General features: G+C 34.9%; 2 protein-coding genes across 2 annotated transcripts in view; one reads left to right on the forward strand and one right to left on the reverse strand.

Moving 5' to 3' along the window:
- The window catches only part of LOC145771084 (sodium channel protein 1 brain-like), a 33,776-nt gene extending 27,340 nt beyond the window's left edge, over positions 1 to 6,436 (forward strand). Inside the window, exons 28-33 of the mRNA XM_082582825.1 lie at positions 125 to 395; positions 1,377 to 1,583; positions 1,830 to 2,075; positions 2,743 to 2,954; positions 3,490 to 3,720; positions 4,339 to 6,436. Coding sequence (XP_082438951.1) covers positions 125 to 395; positions 1,377 to 1,583; positions 1,830 to 2,075; positions 2,743 to 2,954; positions 3,490 to 3,720; positions 4,339 to 5,190 — 2,019 coding nt within the window. The 3' untranslated portion in view covers positions 5,191 to 6,436. The remainder of the gene's footprint in view (positions 1 to 124; positions 396 to 1,376; positions 1,584 to 1,829; positions 2,076 to 2,742; positions 2,955 to 3,489; positions 3,721 to 4,338) is intronic.
- Positions 6,437 to 8,751: 2,315 nt separating this feature from the next.
- Positions 8,752 to 21,089, reverse strand: LOC145770514 (sonic hedgehog protein-like). Its single transcript, XM_082582183.1, has 4 exons — positions 20,670 to 21,089; positions 14,423 to 14,549; positions 12,821 to 12,955; positions 8,752 to 11,094 (listed from the first exon to the last, which is right to left on the reverse strand). The coding sequence occupies exons 1-4, from the start codon at positions 20,964 to 20,966 to the stop codon at positions 10,415 to 10,417; spliced, it is 1,239 nt and encodes a 412-aa protein (XP_082438309.1). The 5' UTR covers positions 20,967 to 21,089; the 3' UTR covers positions 8,752 to 10,414.
- Positions 21,090 to 21,538: the final 449 nt, after the last annotated feature.

Genomic DNA, 21,538 nt, shown 5'->3' on the forward strand with positions numbered 1-21,538 from the left:
GTAGTTTATAGCTTTATGTTCACTCTAATGCATGATGTTAAATACCGTGTGGTTGCTTGGTTTTATCTGTCTATGGTTAAAGAAAGTTATCTTAAAAACAAAATTGAACTCTTTTATGTTACAGAATGCCGTTCAAAAATTCGTCTTCAATATTGTCAACCACAGTCGCTTTGAGCTCGGCATATTTGTTCTAATTGTTCTCAATATGTTGACACTGAGTATGGAGCACTACAAGATGACTCAGGCTTGGATAGATTCCTTGCGAATAGCTGATATCATCTTTACTTCTCTGTTCGTTGTTGAAGCTCTCCTCAAACTGTTCGCCATGCGCTTTCACTATTTCAAAGACGTATTCAATGTTTTTGACTTCGTTGTCATTATCGTGTCAGTGACAGGTAACAGAGTGATATCAATGGTTATTTTTTTATCGTTCCTAAAATGTAATTGCAACTGCGGATAAACATTTGCTTTTATACAAGGAGCTTAATTCTAAACGAAGCTACGTTTTACCGGTCCACGTAAATTTTATAACAAGGAACTGTGTGCCACACAGTTGCTCAAGGCCATTGTGAGATTCAAACCTACGGGGCATACTGTCACGGCGTAAAACTTATATTTTTTTTGCAAACTGTTATGGATACAAGCATACATTTCTTGCAAGTTTTTAAGCCCACGAGATAAAACATTTTTTCTGTTTTCGACATTTCAACGCTTGCGATTGATAGGCCTATGCGACGCTTTTTACAAGAATTGTATCAAGTAATTTTATTCAACGACAATCAAACGTTGTTTCTTAAAATGTATTATTCTTGAATCTATTGTGTAAAATCACTTCTTGAATCTTGAAATGTTTTACGTTATCTGACGTTTCATACTGCAATGCGCCTAGAGTAGCCTAAAATACAAACGTACTGGTTGCTTTCCCAATATAAGGTTTATCGAGTAAGGTAAACCTCTTTTGTAATCAAGAATTTACGAAAATTTCAAACTTTCGTTTGGCAATGATCATGAAATGGTTTGGTCACCGTCGATAAATTTGAAGTTTGTAATTAAAAAGTTCCAATTAACTCTGCAACTGTTTATGGAACTGCCACTATTCAGGCCAAGAAGTGCTTTAAAACTTTAATAAGTGTATTTTTCAAAAATAATTTGTTAAAAAAAATTTTTGAAAATAAAACAAGCTCGGAACTCATTTTACAACCAGCACTCCCATCATTGATAAAAACTAACTTTTCTCACAGTCTGGGTCACACATTAATCAGGTCCACCAGAAAGCGTGTAAAAACATGCAGCTTTGTTTTTTTTTTCTCATCTATTTGTATTGAAATAATCTGTTTAAAAATACTTCCGAGTTGTAATAAAAACTTTCTCTGCAGGTTTCATTCTTGAGAATCTTGTGTCCATCCTCGTGTCACCGACACTGCTTCGTGTCGTCAGAGTGTTCAGAATATTTCGAGTTTTGAGAGTCGTCAGAGCAGCTCGCGGAATCAGAAGACTTATCATGACACTCATGATCTCAATTCCTGCTCTTTTCAATATTGCTGTTCTTCTTGGAGTTTTTCTTGTCATTTTTTCAATCTTGGGTATGTTTTGTTTAACTCCTGTCATTGATTCTAAACAAAACAAAAAAATTAAACAGTGGTTGAGGGTTTTTGAATTTTACCTTTAACGTTTTGTATTGATTGTTTTTATAAACCTACTGCTAAAAAACTGGACTGAGACTTTTTCTAAAGTAGAAATTTATCGCGCTCTCACACAAATTTTATCAAAAATGTTTACGATAAATAGACTACCGTAAATTTATGTTTTCAAATCGATATTGTTTTTAGGAATGACGTCATTCATGAACGTAAAGCAGTCCGGGGCTCTGAACGATCAAGTGAACTTCGAGACATTTGGCAACTCTTTGATGGTGCTTTTTCGATTGGTGACTTCAGCAGGATGGAATGATGTCCTTGATCCATTGATGAACACACGGAATTGCACGCAGTCCACCGAGACTGTGGTAGGAAACTGTGGCGATCCTTTACTGGCTGTGCTTTATTTTGTTCTGTTCATTTTTATTGTCTTTCTTGGTAAGTATAAAGTTATGAGAAGGCTGATTGTTGTGCCCGCGCAGTAGGCTATATATTATTATAAATGTTACATAAATGATATTATCAAAGTAACCTTTATACGGCCGGTTTCTCCCTTTGCAGGATCGTCAAAAAATACTTAACTGCTTATTCAAATTATTATTAGTTTATACAGTAATTGAATATTATACATTATATTACAGTGAAACTACATTACTTTAATTATATAAATTATACATTAAAACAATGAAAACTATTATTACTACAAAAAGTGCTTAGAAATTGGAATTGCGATGTTTTTCAAAGAATATCCGAAGTTAATCTTTTCCAGATCCATAATAACTGGATCGCAGTATCAATAGAGAGTGCTCATTATATATATTAAATTATACATTATTATATTAAATATTCTATACTGGTAGTGGTACGTACCTTAATTGAGCAAAAGGAAGTCATACACTGCATTAGCTTCTTTGTACATTGGTATACAGCATTACAACATAACTAAGCTGCGTTTGAAAAGTCAGCTCTTCATGCATATATCTTCAGACAACTAGTCAATAAAAATATACCTGCAGAAAATTTATACTCTATCTTTGATAAACACATTTCAGTTAAAGATAAGCGTAAGTTACACTAAATATTTTCCTTGATTTACACTTTTCAGTTGTTGTCAACATGTACATTGCTATCATCCTGGAAAACTTTGCTGAGATCTTTCAGCAAGATCAAAATGGAGTGTCTCAAGGAGATTTTGAGACTTTTTACATGGTTTGGGGGAGATATGATCCAAAAGCAACTCAATTTGTAACATTGGAAGCGCTTTCCGATCTTCTACATGATCTTCATCCCCCTTTTCAACTTCAGAAGCCAAACTTGGTTTGTGCATTGTACTCGTTGGCACTACCTAGCGGTGTCACAAAATTAAAGTTTATCTTGTTTGCAAAAAAAACACATTGATGCCCTTGTAATTAAACCTCGTTGGGATTAAGCAGAAATGTTCCAGCTAAGCGGATGATCCTATTAGACTAGGATAATTTATTAAAAAGAATTTATGGCCAATGAAAAAACAGCTCGATTAAGGGTGTGGACAGACTAACTAACTATGGATCTATTCAGCGGAGATAATTGGTTGTCTAAAATAAGATAGACTAAAAACTGTTTTTTTTTGTTTGTTTTTTTTTATAAAAAAAAAGTTTAAAATGTTAATGAGTAACCATATAGACTATAAGTTTTAAATTTTTCAATGGAGAGTTGCAATTTGAGTGAATTTCTAAATTAATAAAGTTATGTTTGCTTTGATAATTCAAACCTGTTGTGCATTAAGCTATTACATTAAAAACTTCACATATTTATTCAGGTAAACTTGTACGTGACGTCACTAGATTTTAATCTCTAACTTTTTTTCATCTAGGTTAAAATTGGAGCTCTGAATCTTCCTGTTCTCCATATGGACAAAGTCCATTGCTTGGATGTGCTCTTTGCTCTCGTGAAGAGGATAATGGGAGACGTAGAGATTTCCAACGACATGAGACAAGAAGCGGAAATAAGACTTCTTAAATCGTTCCCCAATCGGAAAGCCCTTGTTGCGGACACGACTACTCTTATACTCCGCCAACAATCCAGAGCGGCTAAAGTCATCCAGGTCTCTTGTTGTATTTACAAATCTTATGTTCACACATTTAAGATATCAGTTTTTAAACTTTATTGTAAAACGGTTGTGAATAAAATTTAAACAAAATTAGCAAATTTATATTTTGCACGACTGTTGGGTCATCACAAAAGGGTGTTATATCGCGTTGAAAAGTTTTCTCTTACTTGGTGACCTAGCCCTAATAAAGTACATTTCCAGTTGGGCACAGTAGAGTTCATTTTATTTTAGATATGAATAGAAGACAATCCTTTTTTTGCATGAAGTTGAAAAATGGTTGTGAAATTTGGAAAGAGCTGTCGACACGAACACAGAGTTGCTCACACCCGTGTATTAATAAAACAGTATTTTTAAACAAAAAATTAGCTCAAAACACGAATTTTTTGACTCGTGCCTTGTAATAATTCTTTTATATGTTTTGATATACCTGTAATTAATAAAGAATACTTTTGAGAAGTTTGTATCATCTAGGAGTCGAATAAGATCCAATTAACTAGATTTAAAACTAGCGTATAATGAAATTCCACATGAGTTGTTATTACGGTTATTTAATTATATTTATAGATTAATACAGTGGCTAAATGTAATTTCATTTTCTGTTGGCATGTTTAGGATGCTTGGAAAAGCTTCTCGCTGAAAAGGAAGAGAGATCTAAGCGAGTTGGGAAACAGCTCTTCTTACGACACTATTTTTTCTGCTGGTATCAACAACATGAATCATCACACTACTCAAGAATCAAATGCACAGAATGAATTTGAACTTGCTCCTAAAATAACCCTTGTAAGCCCAATGGACAAAACGAATCCTGATGGATCTGAAGTTAATGAGGAGACACGTTCTTCTGGTGCAGGTGTTCAAAATCTTAAACAAAGGAAAATGAATGTTATTGCTCGTCAAGCTTCCTTTGAGAAAGATAAGCAAGATCATGCTCTATCACCAAAGGGAAAAGAGGATGAAGAAACTTCTGTTTCAGATTCTAGCTCCAATAACAACAATTCAAATATCAAAACTGTTTATAAATTACTTCAACAGCAACAAACGGACAAGGCTGATTCAGACATTGAAGAAATTCCGATAAAAAGTATTAATAACTCAGTGGTCAAAGATATGGTCATCAAAGAAAATACGCAAATGAATAAAAATCTAGCCTTAAAGAATAGGCCAAAGTCGGGGCACATACCGAGTCAGCCAATATCCCTTGGGGCTTTTGTTCGACCGCAGTCTAGTAGTCGAAGAACTCAGCCGGACGCTTTGCCAGGGGGTTCTGATGTCCGGGACAAACAAAACGTTTCAAACTTACCAGCAAAGCCTGCTTCAAAGGAAAAACCTTTGGTTCACACGAAACAGCTACAAAATTTTGTTTCTACAAAATCAACGCCGGCGGTAATACCTAGCAAGCCTTCTGATAATTCTGGCAACGATTCTTCTTCTCAAACCAAACAAAATGCAATGAAGACATTATGACAGACTGGTACATACCATCTGGCATAAAAGCGAAAAACAGACAGCTTTCTGTTGATTCAAGGTTAAAAGGTATTAGGCCTACAACAAGAAAGGGTAAACTTTGGAAATATGTACCTTGCTAAACAGTTTACAATTTAGCCTACTCTAAACTTGGCTACTTCTCTCCTTGATGGCAAGGTTTTACTTACGGAAGGAATTAATTTGAATTTGTCTTTGAGCTATTGTAAATCACACATGAATTGTCTGTACGTAGGCTACATGTGCGGCAAATAAGATGATTTGTAGGCTATTAGGCTACATTTATTTGCATTTTTTTTTTCTTTACTTCTATTTCTGTGTCCATGAGACATAGGTGACTGTGCGTTCTTTCGTAATTAATATCCAAGTTTCTATTGAAGAAGTTTTTGTTCGAAGAGTTGCTGTTGTAGTGCAGACTACTGCTGATTGTTTTGTTTCACACTATAGGCTAAATATTTTCCGGTGGTGTAATCTATGGCAGATTTGCATTGATTTTCAAAGCTGTATTAATATGAATTTATTTTTTATATTATATTTTACTTCAGGCAACTCATTTTATTGCAACCGTTTTACTTTAGGAATTTATATAATCATTTTTTTTAAATTGGAAACTCTGAATGCAAAGCAATGCTTTGGGTTGGCTATTATTCTGTAGGTCGACCGTGTCCCATAACAAGCATTGCATTAGTTTTAATACTTTGTGGTTTCATGTTTCATTGTTTGCAAAATTGATGACTATTTGGAGAGTGGTATTCATCAAGTCAATTAATTTATTTATTTACTTCTTAAATTTTATCAGGTACTCTTTCTTTCTCACCCGTATAATCTTTGCGTGATCAATGATCATGCTACTAATCAAATTAAATAGAAGAATGAAAAATGGAGATTTTTTCTGCCGTGTTCGAGAAATTTATTTTGCAGATGTTCATACGTGTATATTGTGTATATAACTGTTTGATCATGCCCAATGCAGAATAATTCACTTCTAAGTTATTGTGCTGTTTTAGCGTTGTTAAGTTTTTGTCTACAAGTGTTACATTTTGGTATAAAATTCTGTTCAAAATTCAAGCTTGCATCTCTTTATCGATTCGATTTTGTTTGGAAGCAGGCAAATTTTTCTTTGTTTCAAAGTTCACAGACATCTGAGCTAAATAATGCCATATTTGAAAGGTTTAAAGCAAACATTTGTTTTATTTTATCTCTAGTTTTCAAATACAAGCGAAATGCACTTTCATGGTATAGTTTGATTGATTTGAAATGTAGCCTACTTAAAGTGACATCTCGAAAAAAAATTAGTAGCTTAATTTGATAAAATAGCAATACGTTTTGAGCATACGGCAATCAACTGAGTTCTGAGCATCAAACGTCAAAATTGAGAACAAATGCTTTGGCTATAGAAGGCCCAATTGCAAAGCAGCAGTTAGATGGAATTAGTTGTGAAGAATAAAATAAGATTGTGACGATTTTGTTTATCGTATCCAGGCTTACATGGTGGTTGACGATTTAGATTATATTAGGGCTACCATATGTCCTATTTTAAGAGGATTTGTCCTCTTTTTTGAAGAAAAATAAATTGTCCTCCGAGGACACCCAAAAATGCTCAAATGTCCTCTTTTTTATATTTTCAGTTTTCTTACTCATATTTTCAACAGGATTTCATTGTAATGTGACTTTTTCGCAATTTCCAATCATTTCTCTACCAATGCAACATGTTGATTTATAGATTTTCGAAAAAAACATTGGCGTAGCCTACTAAGTTATTTGATCTGTTGTTCTAAACAATCTTAGGCTTTCATTGAAACAAACTACATTGCTTTGCGATTGTCGTAGGTAGCCACATGGCGGTCAGTGATGAGTGCGAGCGAACTGCAGATCCACTTGTGAGGGAATTGCTTCATTTGAGGAGATCTGATCAACAAATTTACGAAAAATTGGGACAAACTAAAAAAAAATTGAGAAAATCAAGAAAATGAGTAAATCACAAAGAAATAAAAAATTAAAAAACGCAAAAACTTGCAAAAGAGTTTGACATGTTTACATTTTAAGGTTCTCACACTTTTACAATAAATTATTTTATCCAGATCTATTTTATATTGATTCAGCGCTTGTAGACGTTGCTGATTGCCAACTTAATGGTTTGGCTAATTTGTCAAGTGAAGCAAATCGAAAAAAATAATCCAATGTGCACTATGTATAACATACAACCTATTTCAAAATAAATCGTGGCATGGATAGTTGGATAGCCTACTTACAATTTATGTGGGTGCAAATGTAGAATAAATTTTTATCGGTGATGCGCAGGGGCGCCGGAAGCGGGGGGGCGGATGCCCCCTGCCTTCAATTTTTATGTGAATGGAGGGGCAAGGGGTTCAATGGTGCCCTTTTAAGGTCATGTAAGACTGCATATTTTGCAATATAACAATTTCTACTATTCGCTTTTAGTCTAATTATAATCTTTCATTTTTGCCTCAAAATAATATTCACGGCACAAAATTCTGCAACACAGTAGGTTACGGTACATCAATATAACGTAGCATGATGCCCTTCTTTGTATACCGGACACTCGTATCATTACTCGATAGTGAGCTGATAGATGAGCATTATCGCTATATCTTACGTACTTTAAAACTTTAAAAAAATTGGCCTTTTAGCAACAAAAGTGCCCTTTTTTCATAATCCTGCCCCCCAGTCAAAAATCGTTCCGGCGCCCCTGGTGATGCAGCAACGATGGTACAAGGAAAGAATCAGCCTTTTAGTTGAGTCTGTCCTTAGCATCTCATTAACAGCTGTATACAAAATCAATTATATTTAGTGCAAGTAATTTTATGATTTCGTTAAAGCTGATCCTTTTTTTCTGAAAAAAGTTAAAGCATGGCTACCCACAGATACTGCCTGCCTCACATTTTTATTTTGTCACACAAATGTAACAAATCGGCTTGCGAAAAACAAATTTGTCTGTTTTTTTTGTGTTTGTTTTTTTGCTGTAACTTTTGCTGCATAGGTCTATAATTATCCAAAAGGATGTAAAATATTCATACGTAACATAACATTCTACTTGTATTTTACTCGCTGGCGAAACGTGTCCTCTTTTTAGGGGATGAAAATATGGTAGGCCTAAATTAAATGGACCAGAAGGCAAGGAAGCCAATCTTCGTGTCCACCTTCAGGCATGGCTTTAAGTGTCCTGCCAAAGGACACTTAGGGTTAGGGTTAGTTAAACCGGCGCCCTTTCGATTGCCGTTCCAGCGCTCTCACCACTCGACTATGCAGCGGACGATCAAGGCCGTTGAGAGAATACTTTAGGTCCGGTAACAAAAATAAAAGAACCGGAGCACCAAGAAAAACATCTCTATAGGAAACAGTAACATTTTAAACAATATTGATTGTTTTGGAAAGGTGGGGTACGTGATCAAGTGCCCCTTGGATCGGCTACTGAAGCTATTTGACGATTTGTCAAGACTTAAATTTTCAAAAACTTCAATTCCTGTGATCTTGATCTTCAAAATCACCAAAACTGGTGATCTTGCCCGTCTCTACAAACAACACGCTCTTTACAGCAAATAGCATAAAAAACATTGAAACAGAGCAAACTCGTCAAAAAGCAAGGCAAAATTTGTCAAAACGTAGCCTAGAGTAATTTTTCTTTCCATCAAACAACAAAGTGTATACCGTAGTCCTAAGATCGGTTTGCAGAACAAAATAGTGATGATGATGATGATCACACCACAGCAGCAGATCTAAAACAAATTGGGGTTACCTGAGTTTCATCAAAGTTAAATTTGTCAAAGATAATTAACAATGTGAAAACTGGAGGTCCTAAAACGCATTTTGTTTGGCAAGAGTGGGGAGTTCTCCCCCATAAACTTTGGACATGTTCAGCTGTTGGACATGTTCATTTTTGTCTTATTTTACGCATTTAGTGCCGAATAATGCGTTTTTGTTCAAGGCGTAGGTTGCACTTTGCATCAGACAAAAATCATCAAACTAAACTAGATTTGTGTGCCTCCCCGTATCAGATACTGTCACATCAACCCACCAGTGATAAGATCATTAAAATCATATTATTTATAACGTTGATTTTACATAGTATTAGCTAAACATCCTAACTGCAAATTTAATTTTTAAACAAAAAGAAAAAACTTTTAGGCTAACCGACAAAGTTGTGAAGAGCCACGTGAAAAACATGTTGCCATAAAAAACTGGTAAGCCACTGATGATGCCGCGCAGGCTACAACAGTCCTTCATCCTTCTTTCCACATGCGAGAAACGATATCCAAACATTATAGTCTACACACAGATTGGAAAACTACAGGGTCATCAATAATTAACGTTACAAGAGATCCAATTCAAAAACTGGCAAAGGAGGCAAACGTGGCCTATGGAACCATGTTCACAGTTCTCAAGAAGGATTTGAATATGAGTCCATTCATGCTCTGGAGAGACGTTTCTCAATGGTATTGGCATTTAGCAACTGTTTCTTCATGTGTTTAAATGGACTCATCTTCAAATCCTTCATGAGAACTGTGGACATGGTTCCATAGGTCACATTCTCCTCCTTTTCTAGTTTTTGAATGGATCTTTTGGGATTTCTTCGCACCCTTTCTCTGCTGGTTGCTTTTATCAATTTTGAAGTTCTGGTGCTTCGAGGGCGATCTTGGTCAGGTCGATTTTTGGCATTTTCAGTTTTTGTGCCTTTTGGGAGTTCTCCAGACCAACGTGCTGTTAATGTTTAAGTCCTTGTAAATATCACTTCTTGACTTTCCTGATTTGAAGAGCTCTACAACAGCTATTTTTTTTATTTAAATTTTCATTCATGGCCGATAAAATTTAGGCCTAAAAATATAAAATCAAAAAATATTTAATTTATTAACATTATAACGCTAAATATTGATGTAAAATACAGTTGTTTGAAGTTGTACCGTTAATTATTGATGACCCGTATGTTTTCGTTTTCCGTTTTCATAAATCACTCAAGGTGAGTATCAGTGATTAGTTATCTATCGGATTCATCATTGTTAATAATTATTTTTACATAAACGGTATGAAACACAGTGTATTAATCTTGTCAACATTGCTTTAATTTAATGTTAGGCTACTTGTTGGATAAAACAAAAGATTTTAAAATGAAATGATAAAAAGAGCTTAAAATTAAAGTTAAACAAATAACAACGAACGATAAAGTACCACTGCAGTACAAAAAATAAAATCACGCAATTAAACGAAAAAAACTATTGGGAAAAATTGATGTGGCAACACGGCTCAATGTTCGCGCGTACCAGTGTATGCCTGAAATATTTGAGTCATTTGATTGGAAAAAGTTGAACGTTCTCGCCGGCAAAAAGGCAGCGTGTGCCAGAGGTTCGTATTTGAATACACTATAGCATGAAGCTGCCACTCCGTTGACTAATATCGTTCCGTGACGAGTTAAGGGGGCCACCAATCCATGACGAACCACTTTTCGAATAGAAAAGACTTTAGAAGGAACGGAAAGCGCTTTTTGGCCAACTTCGTTTGTGATAAAAACGTATTGGCCAGCTGAAACATCTTCTGCGAAAGTAGGCTCGGCAAGTCTTAGCCATGTTCTTACTTCTTCCGTCGAATCTTCATGAAAGGTTTTGTTTTTCTTTGATACAAACAGCTGATGGTTTGGAGTTAAAGTGAGGATATTGGTGGCTGTTGAGATTTCAATAAACTGTCCGTCGGTTTCAAGTTGCCTGTCCAACATCATTATAACGTCACTGTATATCAACTGACCAGTCAAGCGATCAAAAGCCAACACTCTGTTGCCAAGTTGAACTTCACTCATGCGTAACGTCTTATTGTTCTCCAGAATAACGGAGCTATCCGCCGGAAAACATCCACCGAGTTTTGCCGCAACGGAATCGTCTGAAAATGAAAATAGGATGCTTCGATGATTTTAATGTTCGCTTGCAGTTGATGGTCGGTGACTTCTTTTTCTCAATAGAAAATTCAAAATGGAAATACGAAACACCACAAAATAAGTTTCAACTATCATCTTTTTTTTTTTTGCTTTGGACTAAAGCTGTCAAGATCAACTATGATAATTAAAAATTAGAGTGAAGAGCACGTTTTTAAGCTTTATGTAATTTCTTCTGATGAATTTAAGCAAAGCAAGCGAAAATACAGAAATAAAATTAACAAATGATTGATACATTTCCCTTTAATGTCTAAAAATGTGGTCAGGCGCCAGCTTAAAATTGATAAAAAACATTTCCCGGCTTAAAGTGAGTTATGACTGAAAGCATGGAGTGTAGCCTACATCAAATAATATTACTAATGAATAGAGGCTATTGTTGTTAACGCCTGCGGAAAATTCGCCTGTGGAAAGCTTTTGAACATGTAAAATCCAAAAGCACACTTTGTAATTTCACAAAAGAAAGAAGACAAAGGAACACTTTTGAAAGATGAAAGAAATGATTTGTGTTTTAAATCCCTCCAAACAAAAAGAGGGCAATCTCTTGGAATAATCTTCTAGTTGAACATCAGCAAAAATTGTTTGCAAACAAACGGAAGGGCCTTTCTAATCTCTACTTATTGATTTAACATGATTGATTTCACCCACTACCACTGTACATTAACTCAACCAATCAAATAGACTTACGTAATTAGTTTTACCAAGTGAGAATTTTGTTAATGTTTTAAAAATAAGACAACAATTATCATTTTTCTTAAAACTACAATTCGTTTGTTTCGGAATAGGATGCTACTCTATACTTTATGTAGTAAAATTGATTATTAAATCGCTAAAATGCTTAGAACAAATATTTTATTGCTGTATTGCATTGACCATGGACAAGATGAAGCCCAATTTACCTTTGTCCAAAACCTACAATTTAGCAATCGCAACGCAAAATCTGTTAGTTTGAAATAGATTTTAAGGGCAAAAGAAAACATTTGTTACAGTATTCGACCTTTGTCAAAATCTTTCATGCTTTAGATTCATGTGGTTGAAAGCACTAAGTGTAAAAATGAAAGAACTGTCTATCTCGAAATTTTACGTTTACAAACATTGAAAAAAGGTATAAAAATTGATTTATCTTTTTTCTCAGAAGATGGAAGAAGCAGCAACGGCAATCTGTTTGATAATTTGATTCACTTCAAGTTATTTGTAGTCAAGAAAACTTAAGGACGTGGGAAAACTTCTCGAGTATCTCCCCAATGTGTATTGGCTCGTTTACGTTACCACTTTCATTAGTTTTGACTTAGAATGTCAGGATTTGCGCGCAGGCACTGTCTTGCATCCTTTGCAAAACATTTCACTTTAATGCAACCCAAATTTGCATCCTTTGCAAAACATCCTTCACTTTAATGCAACCCAAATTTGCACAAAAACATTTTACATTTCACCTTCCTTTGGAATAGGTTTCATCCCTAACGCTTCAACCCAATTCCAACCTACTGTTCACCTTAACGTTTCACTTTCTCTTTCAAAACGTTTCACCCTAACTGGTCACCCCCAATTCCACCCTAAGTTTTACACCAACGTTCACGTTTCCCGCTCCTTTTCAAAACGTTTTAGCCTAAGTATTGCATTAACAAGACTTCAAAAAACACAATATACAAGGATTACTATTATTAATGGAAATATCACCTGATCTCACACTGGCATAGACACGAAATCGAGACGAATAGTAGACCCAGTCAAAACCTGCTTCAACAGCCAAGCGGGCCAACATACCATATTTGGAAAGGTCTCTGTCACTTGTTGTAAAATCAACGGCTCGACCTGATAAAATGAAAGTATTGTATGTCAAATGTAACATTGAGAACACAAATAATTCATTCAATACATTATTCATATCACGTAGAGTTACTACTCCCCTAAAAACTTGACAGCCTGTTTCATCCTTATTGGGACCTTCAGACGGTTCTTATTTAAACGCATGCGGCCGCAGGCCACACTTTGGGTACTCCTGTTCTAAGCTATGCACAAAGAATATCCAACATCTTTGTAATTTGTGCATCTATTCTATACTACAGTATATCGCTAGGGCGGGCGGGACATGTAGCAAGAATGACAGACCACAGATGGGCCCAGATAACCACAGAATAGACACCAAAATATGCAAGAAAAACTAGAGGGAGACCAAAAAGAAGATGGCGAGATGACATAGAAGAAAAGATTGGTATGACCTGGATGATAACAGCAAAAGACAGAATAGTGTGGAAACATATGTGGAGGCCATCTGCCAGCAGTGGCATGACCGGCTGATGAAGATGATGATGATATCGCTAGGGAAAAAAACAAAACAAAACTAGAAGCCTAAAGTGAAAGCCCGCTTTGTTAATATCAGCATGATTTTTCACAAGCAAAAAAAACTTTCAAATTTACATTTCTGGAGCCAGGTGGACTATGGCTCTGATATGAATGTGATCAATATTTCCTATGTCATCGACATGAATGTATCTGAAATTTCATTGGACTTGCCGCCCTTGTTTGCCTTTTCGTATTTGTCAATGTAGCCTTCTACTCTATATAAAAGATACTATATTATGTGTAAAGATTATTTACATATGTTGCATTGTTAAATATTCACTTGAACTTTCATTGCTAAGAACAGTCTGGAATTAACCATAAACCTATTCTAGACGCCAGTGCAAACAGAATTTAAATATTTAATATTAATTTTTTTTCCTATCTTTTTGTAGCACACTGAAACAGTAGGCAATGAATTGTGCTTGTGGCATCATCTAACAAATAAAAAATAAGTAAAAAGCTAATTTGTTTCCAACACGTTTGACAGCCTTAACATTTGAAGCGAAACGTTTCGCTATTTTATATTCCTTTCATACAGCGATAGCCTACAATGCTTAACTGAAGCCGGAACTTCTTAGCTAATGAATCACTATCAGAATACAGGCCAAGGTTGTTGACAATGTTTTTTTTTTATAAGTTTAGAGGTGAAAGCTATTTTTTCAAGTATATCAGGCATACTTACTGCTGGTTGTTCTAGCTAATGGCATATTCTTTATCTTAATTTTTCTCTGCAAGTTTTGTGAAAACAGTAATTATCAGTTTTCAAACTTCAATCTCAGGTGTGAAGGGTACGACCATTCTTTAACTTAAGTATGATATGTCTTTGTTTTTTTACACAACGCGACATGTTTACTCTTCATAATAGACACCAGACTGTTATAAACGTAATTTGAAAGTGTGTATTTCAAAGTCTCTTTTTTGGCCTTGTAGGCTTACCTTCATATCGCAGCGAGTCTGTACCGTGATGTTCCTCCGGTTCCCAGGCGTCTATGATACGCAGGCGTACGCCGGGCCATTGATTGGCTACCAGTATTGCAAGTGTGTCAACCTTGTCTTTGCATCTCTGAACAAAAGATAAAATATCTTAAATTTACGATCTCCGTGACTTCTTCTGTGCAGTGTTGCCGCCTATAATTTTTAGATATTAAAGTTGTAAAGTGTAAAAATAGTTGTTCAAACAATCTTTGTTTGAGAAAGTATGTCATACATTTTTTTGTTAAAAATTGAGAGTAAAGTTTAACTACATAATGGTAAAAAGTTTCTCTGTAGTGACCGGTCCAGGTAATTTAACGGCCAGGCAAACTCCTGTTGCCATTTACTTACTTGCACTGCTTGTCGTTTTTTCTTCAGTTTACTTTGCGTGTTCTAGTTTATAAAGAAAAGCAGAACCCTTTGGGCAGCGTTGTTCGAGGAATTCATTGTTAATACAGAATGAAAACATTCCATTAAAATGACAAACATTATCATGTTTGTTGAACATTATAGTAAAATATGGGCTGACATTAACTGACACTTCGCCTTGGCCAAACACAAATATTTAGCTTTCGAGCATTGAAATGCTTTTGGGTCTTAATAGTATTCAATGTGACCGGGCTTTCAATGATCTGTATACGATACAGTAAAAAATATTCGATTTTGTTGATATTTCGTCATTTTCAGCTCAAGCAAGTATTTGAAAAAAAGGTAGTAAAATTTATTAAGAAACACTTTTTACTTCAAAAATAAGAAAATTGTAAATGGTTTTAGGTGCATCAACGCCAAGCTCTTCGCCCCCAATTACATAAAATCGTTAATAAGTTCCAAAATTGTAAAATAAAATATCAGCAGCAAAATTTCTGTGGTGATGTAATCTATTGGAGCAAGATACGCTTGTTGGACGATTTAACCAAATCTGCTGAAATTGAGTGCAAAAAAATATTGATGCGTAGTTGGTGTAAAAGAAAGTCGGGTTAGGCTTTCTTTTGGTGGCACTTTGATGGTTTTAAGGTGTGACTAGGTTGAATAGTCTTTAAAAATCTTGAACAACATAAGAACAAGTTTACTGACTACTTGTCGAATCCGTTAAGGACTTCCCATCTGCATTCAGCCGTGACGACGAAAGCACCTGATGCGACCGAGTTATTTAACATGAAAAGATTTAAAGGTAAATTAATGTTCCGCAGTCATCAATGTCCTTCACTTGGGCGATAATGGGAATATTATTTTAAACGCTTGGCTTAGTAAGTCAGTAAGACCATGGCTTCAATACATCAATGCAATTCTGTTTTTGTAGTAGAACTGAAAATACACAATAGAATACTACAAGAAAGTATCGCTTTCAAGAAAAAGCAAAGAAATTCACTAACAACACGAGAAAAATTCCACACTTTGTAGATCAAGCTTTTGTTAAACGCTACAGAGAATTATACTGTGCTTGTGATATCATACGAAAAGTGTTTTTTTTAGAGTACTCATTAGCTCCATTAGCTCCCGGGTAGGCTACATAAATTCTTAAATGCTAGTCGTAGTCATGTTAATTTAATTTAATGAATTACGTCAATTGCTTGACAACACAATCAGTTGAATACAATCATTTCTGCTTGTCTTCACCGCACAGAAGCTTAAACAAATGTACATGGTAATGTAAAATTTTGTTTATTTTTTGTCACCATCATTCTGATAAAAAAAAAAACGGCCATTTATGTTCGTTTGATTTTATGTGGTTTTCATTTTACGGATGTCATTTATCATTTTTGTAATCAGCAAATAGCAAACACATGGCTGAAGTGGCTACTAAATCAGTCCCTTTTACATCGATTCAGACAATGAATCGACGTAAAAAAGACTGATTTGCTGGGTAATGATTCGCAAACAATTGGCCAGTGCCCGCTCTAGTTTTATATTTAATCTCTTATTAACTGATAAGGGTTTTGGTTAAAATAAGAGAAACTAAAAACAGAGAGAGACTGTTCACCAGGCATTTGGTAATAAAATTAGTTTGCGTTCTTCTGGTGACTATATACTAGGTTACCTCGTGATGTTAAAGATGATAACTAGCTTTTGTATTTCCGACGTTTCGTCAGTCAGCACGACTGACTTTATCAAGGTGGCTAAAACAGGTTAACACAACCTGTTCAGCAACGATTATCATCTTTAACATCACGAGGTAACCTAGTATATAGTCACCAGAAGAACGCAAACTAATTTTATAAGAGAAACTGTTAGATGAATTTGTCCGTCACAAGAATATGGCGACAGCTTTGCGGTAAAATCACGTTTTGTTCTCAGCACATCACCAAATGAAAATATAACAAAAACCGTTTGAGTTCCCGTCCGTTATTTTGGCATGTGTCACTGAGTTTATTTGAAGATGAAAGGGCCACACGCGCTGTACGCAATGGCTTACAATAATCCACACTAATAGTAAACAAGTGTTACAGAATTACAAATGACCAATCGACAAATCAATTGTTAAAGAGTGGACTTTCTAATGGGCCACCTGTGGTTTTGGCCAATTGTGGAAAAAAGCACAATCAACGAAATTTCAGAAGGAATAAAAGGTACCATGTGCATAAATGAAGGGGCCAAGATTTAATTGAGAAGAAATCCTCTTAAATTTTTACAAATTTTCAAATACCAACAAAGTAAAGGGTAATTGTTTGTGTTATAAAATACGCTTAAAAAATAAAAACAACTTTCCCAATGATTCAAAAGTATTAGCCTACTTTTTAGAGATCAGAAAGAAATAAAAGGCAATGTTTGTTTACAATATTTCCTATTGTTTACTTTTTGGCTTTGGTAAAAATATTGGTCTAACGTTTGTAAACTTTATCTTTATAAAAAAATTGAAAATGTAGAAGCTGTCAAAAAGTAAACTTGCGCTTTTCAAGCGATTCTGCGCAATCCACTATTTCATAGAGCAAAGTTTCATGGGTTGTTTCTCTTTAAAAATGTAATTGTGTCAAAGAGAAGGTTTTTGATACAATACTGCGTTCAGATTCAATGCAAATGAGCAATCCTACAAACAAATAACTTTCAACAAATATTAACAAATAACAAAATGTTTATTTTTGACGAAAAGTCTTTAACAGAAGTTGCACTAAAACTATGAGCAATCATTATGCATTTTTTAAGTTTTGCCGGAGATGATTATATTGTTACAAACTCTCTCCTCTTTGCATAATTAGATAAAATTTTGATTTAGACTTAATAGTTTTTTGTTGTTGCTTGCTTCCTGTATTTTTACAAAATTGCGATGAAAAGGCTGTTTGAAATTTCCAAATTTTAGCTAAGGTGTCACATTTTCAAATAAGCGTTGAATGTACAAATGCGTTACCAAAACTATGGGCATTATGATTTTTGTTTTAGCTTGCTGAGCAAACCTCTAGTTAGTTACATGTGACCCAGATCAAGGTCTAACTGTGTAATGTTTTGATACATTAATTGCAATTTCAACCAGGACAGGATGCTTGATGTGGTCGTCAGAGCAGCTCGAACCATTGTTTGTTTAGCTGTTAAAATTGTGTTGTCAAGAATCTGTTCTTTGCCCCTGTTACACGGTGACTCATGTAATTTATGAATTTTCCTATAAAACAATTAGAGCTGCCGAATTAGGTTGACAGCTTACTACCTCTTTACATGAGATTTAAATCAACAAACCATGATTTATGACATCGGTAAATTTAAGTACATCCCCTGGATCAAAGGTTTAAATTTCCGCCCAATTTTCAAACTTTTTCGATGTTTGGTTGACAGAGCAATATTAGAGTCTGTAAATCATTCTTGGACTGATATTAGGTAATCGTATAGGCGCAAACAACGTATGATTCGAAATGTTGATATTTGCAGATTACAAAAAGCAAATTTCAGTTTTAAATGTGTATAACTTAGTAACTACACAAGAAATCAATAACTCTCTAGTAGCATAGTCAGTTTGGAAGAATTTTTTACCAACCCTTTCAAATAATATTCTCTTGTGATAAATTGTAGCCAAATAATCAATTTAAAAACACTGTTTGCAATGTTTTGTTTTTCCATACTTGACCAAGACGCTAGAATTTGTTTTGAATAAACATATCAGCTATTTTACATGTTGATTAATTATTAGTAGTAGCCAATTGCTCTTTTATTTCATGCCAAAGAACCCCCAATCATCAACCTTGCAGTTGCTGAAGTATTTGCTTTGTCCTGACAATGCAAAACGATTTTGAAAAATGTACCTACTGTAGACTAGCCTACTAACTGTTGTTTGGTCTATGAATCAGCATTCAAATGCAAACGTCACTTTGCTACAGGATTTTGGTCATTACATAGTAAAATAATGCGCCATAACTCCATGTTTCACAGATTCTCCTTGCTTTTCAGCAAATGCGCTTTCTATATAGGCCTAGCCTATATCTATGTGGAGTCCGAACCAAAAGGATGTTGTCAGAAACAGGCGATACCCTTAAAGTATTGTGATGTCATAGTGTAGTATTTAAAATCTAATTTAAAAGTCCTCTCAAGGCTATGGAGTCGAAACTGTTTTAACTTTTCCAAAGTTTCGATCACTTTTTAAAAAGTTACCGAGTCTCGTAGTTCTATTCCAACTGCAGAGCTCGGATAAATTGCAATGACTCAGCTAAGTGGGAGCTGGTAGTTGCGTTACAAATAAGGGTTGACAAGACCGTTGATAGGATAATTTGGGCATGGTGTTAATGAGATCCTCATGCCCAAGTCAAGACACTTCTAAGAAAACTACACTATATCCAAAGAATAAGCAGTAGTTTCTTCAAGATTCGAGCCCTTGGGAAAAGTTACAGCTCTCTAAAATCAAAAGTAATCCCTGGACCTCTCTATCAAGACTAATGAGTGTTGAACACAACCCAACTCGAAAGAAAATAAAAATTTGTCTATCTACTGCACTGGATCAATGTTTGGGTGTAATACTTGAAGTGTGTAAAATTGTTAGTGTTTTTATCAACGCTATCTTGAATGATCTTTCACAGGGTACACGCTTGTGTATAAAATGCAAAAACACCACTTGGTTTAGTTGGTTAAAAAATTTCCTAATTTGAAAAAAAAGGAATTTTATCTGGGAATTATGCTTTTGGTATTTTATATTGATTGAAAGTGATTAAATAAGTTAAGCGTCAAGTCAGCTTGTATGATAAACAGCCAGATGTTTTCTAGGCTAAATATAAATCTATTCCCCAAAACTCTATTTTAAAAGTTACAAAATTATTTTGAAACTTGTTTAAAATTAAATTCACTATCGACCATTGGCTTTTGTGACGGTCGATTGTAACTTTAAGAACTTGCAATTGGTTATCATGAAATGCACTAAAATAGTGTGTTTTTTCTGTTTTCTTTAGCTTTTGGCTTGAGCGCGTGAATTGAAATAATCGTATAATCGATTAATTTTTAACATTAAAAAATAACTTTCATTGAAGGCTACATCGTGTGAAAAAATGAAAAAAAAAACGCGTCGAAAGAAGAAAAATATTAAGTCTGTGGCAACTAGGGAGGTTTAGCAACCAACTTGTGCAACTTGACCAAAACCTACCTGACTCAATGACACAAGGAACAAAACTGGTTAGTCAATTACAAACCTTGAAACTGTAAATGCTTCGAATTATTGAAGGACAAGAGTGCTAACGGTCAAAATCACGGAGCTAACAATAGGTTAACGACTTTGACTACTTTACAGACAGATAAAATACAGTAGGAATTCTGTTTTCACTACCATATCAAAACTTCTCTAATTTTTTAATCTATCATATAATTATACAAAATAGCAAATAACTTTCATCTTTCAATATTCGCTGCAAATGCCTGTTAAGCCTAGCTTTAAACTTTTTTTTTTCAAAAGTGACTTTTTGGCACATAAAGCTAATTGAATTTCTGTAATTGTTTTTTTCTGCACATTTTCGTAATATTTCATTTTTGGCATGTTGCTCCTGGATGTAGTTTATAGGGAAATGCGATAATAAAATAATCTATCTACAATAAATTCAAAAAATACCTTCATAGGGTGAATCACTTAATGTGTGACTATGAACAAACTGATAGTGATATAAAAATGTCTTCAAAAGCACAATTGTTATATACAGTAGAACAGGTTTTATTACAACTATAAGGCACCATTTAGCAAACATTTTCACGCACTGTCACAAGTCGTAGAACAGTATTAAAAGGAAAGAGTAAACAAGCTCAGCTTCCTTACTTGAGTCATGATACGATCCGTTCCATCCCTCTCTTCATCGGAGAAAATTATGCTGGGATTGTAGTTGTGAAGTAAATTGGAAAATTCCGGGCTGTTCCGAGTGATGCGGCCCTCAATTGGCCCACTGGCCCCAATTGTTTTTTCAGATATAGAAGGAATAAACTGGCCACGGAGAAGCGGCGAAAGAGGACGAAGAGGATGACGGTATCCAAATCTAGGTCCGGGATTGCATGCAAAGATGCAGCTGGATAACCATAAGAAAATTGCTGCTTTGATAAACTGTCGCTTCGATAGCATATTCTTTTCTTGTTGCTGGAGGCAACTACTATAACTAACTTTGTTAGTCGTCCTTGAAGCAGTTGAAAATGTGACTTCAAAAAGGTAGTTTTAACAAGAATGCTTTTTCTCAAAATAATTTTCTTTTTTATTTTCGCAAGATAGATGTAAATCTCGTCTTGTCACTTCATAGAAATTACACACAAAGCTATATAGATTTGTTTACTCTGTTCCCTTATTTCATGTGTTCCGTAAGACGTCGAGCAAACAAAGACAAAGTATTTTTGACAACACGTCTTATTTTGTGCTACTTTTTTCTCCGACGCGACACAGCGGTCAGTACTTTTTTGACAAGCCTTTGAACTGCTAATTGAAAAGTTTTTGTTAAAGATTGTTAAGTGAACGAAAAACTTCTCGAAAACTTTGTTGTGAAATGTAAAAACCTAATCCTAACTTTTATGAGCCGACGATAAACAAAGCAAATAAAAACCGTATAGAAATGGCTGTTGCAGCAAGCACTATGCTCTGGGGACTTCTAGCGACCACATCAAACAATCTGCGGTGGACATACTGCAGAAAGCAACTTCTTCTAT

Source organism: Aplidium turbinatum, chromosome 5, assembly GCF_918807975.1.
Source record: "Aplidium turbinatum chromosome 5, kaAplTurb1.1, whole genome shotgun sequence".
NCBI classification, from domain to species: Eukaryota; Metazoa; Chordata; class Ascidiacea; order Aplousobranchia; family Polyclinidae; genus Aplidium; species Aplidium turbinatum.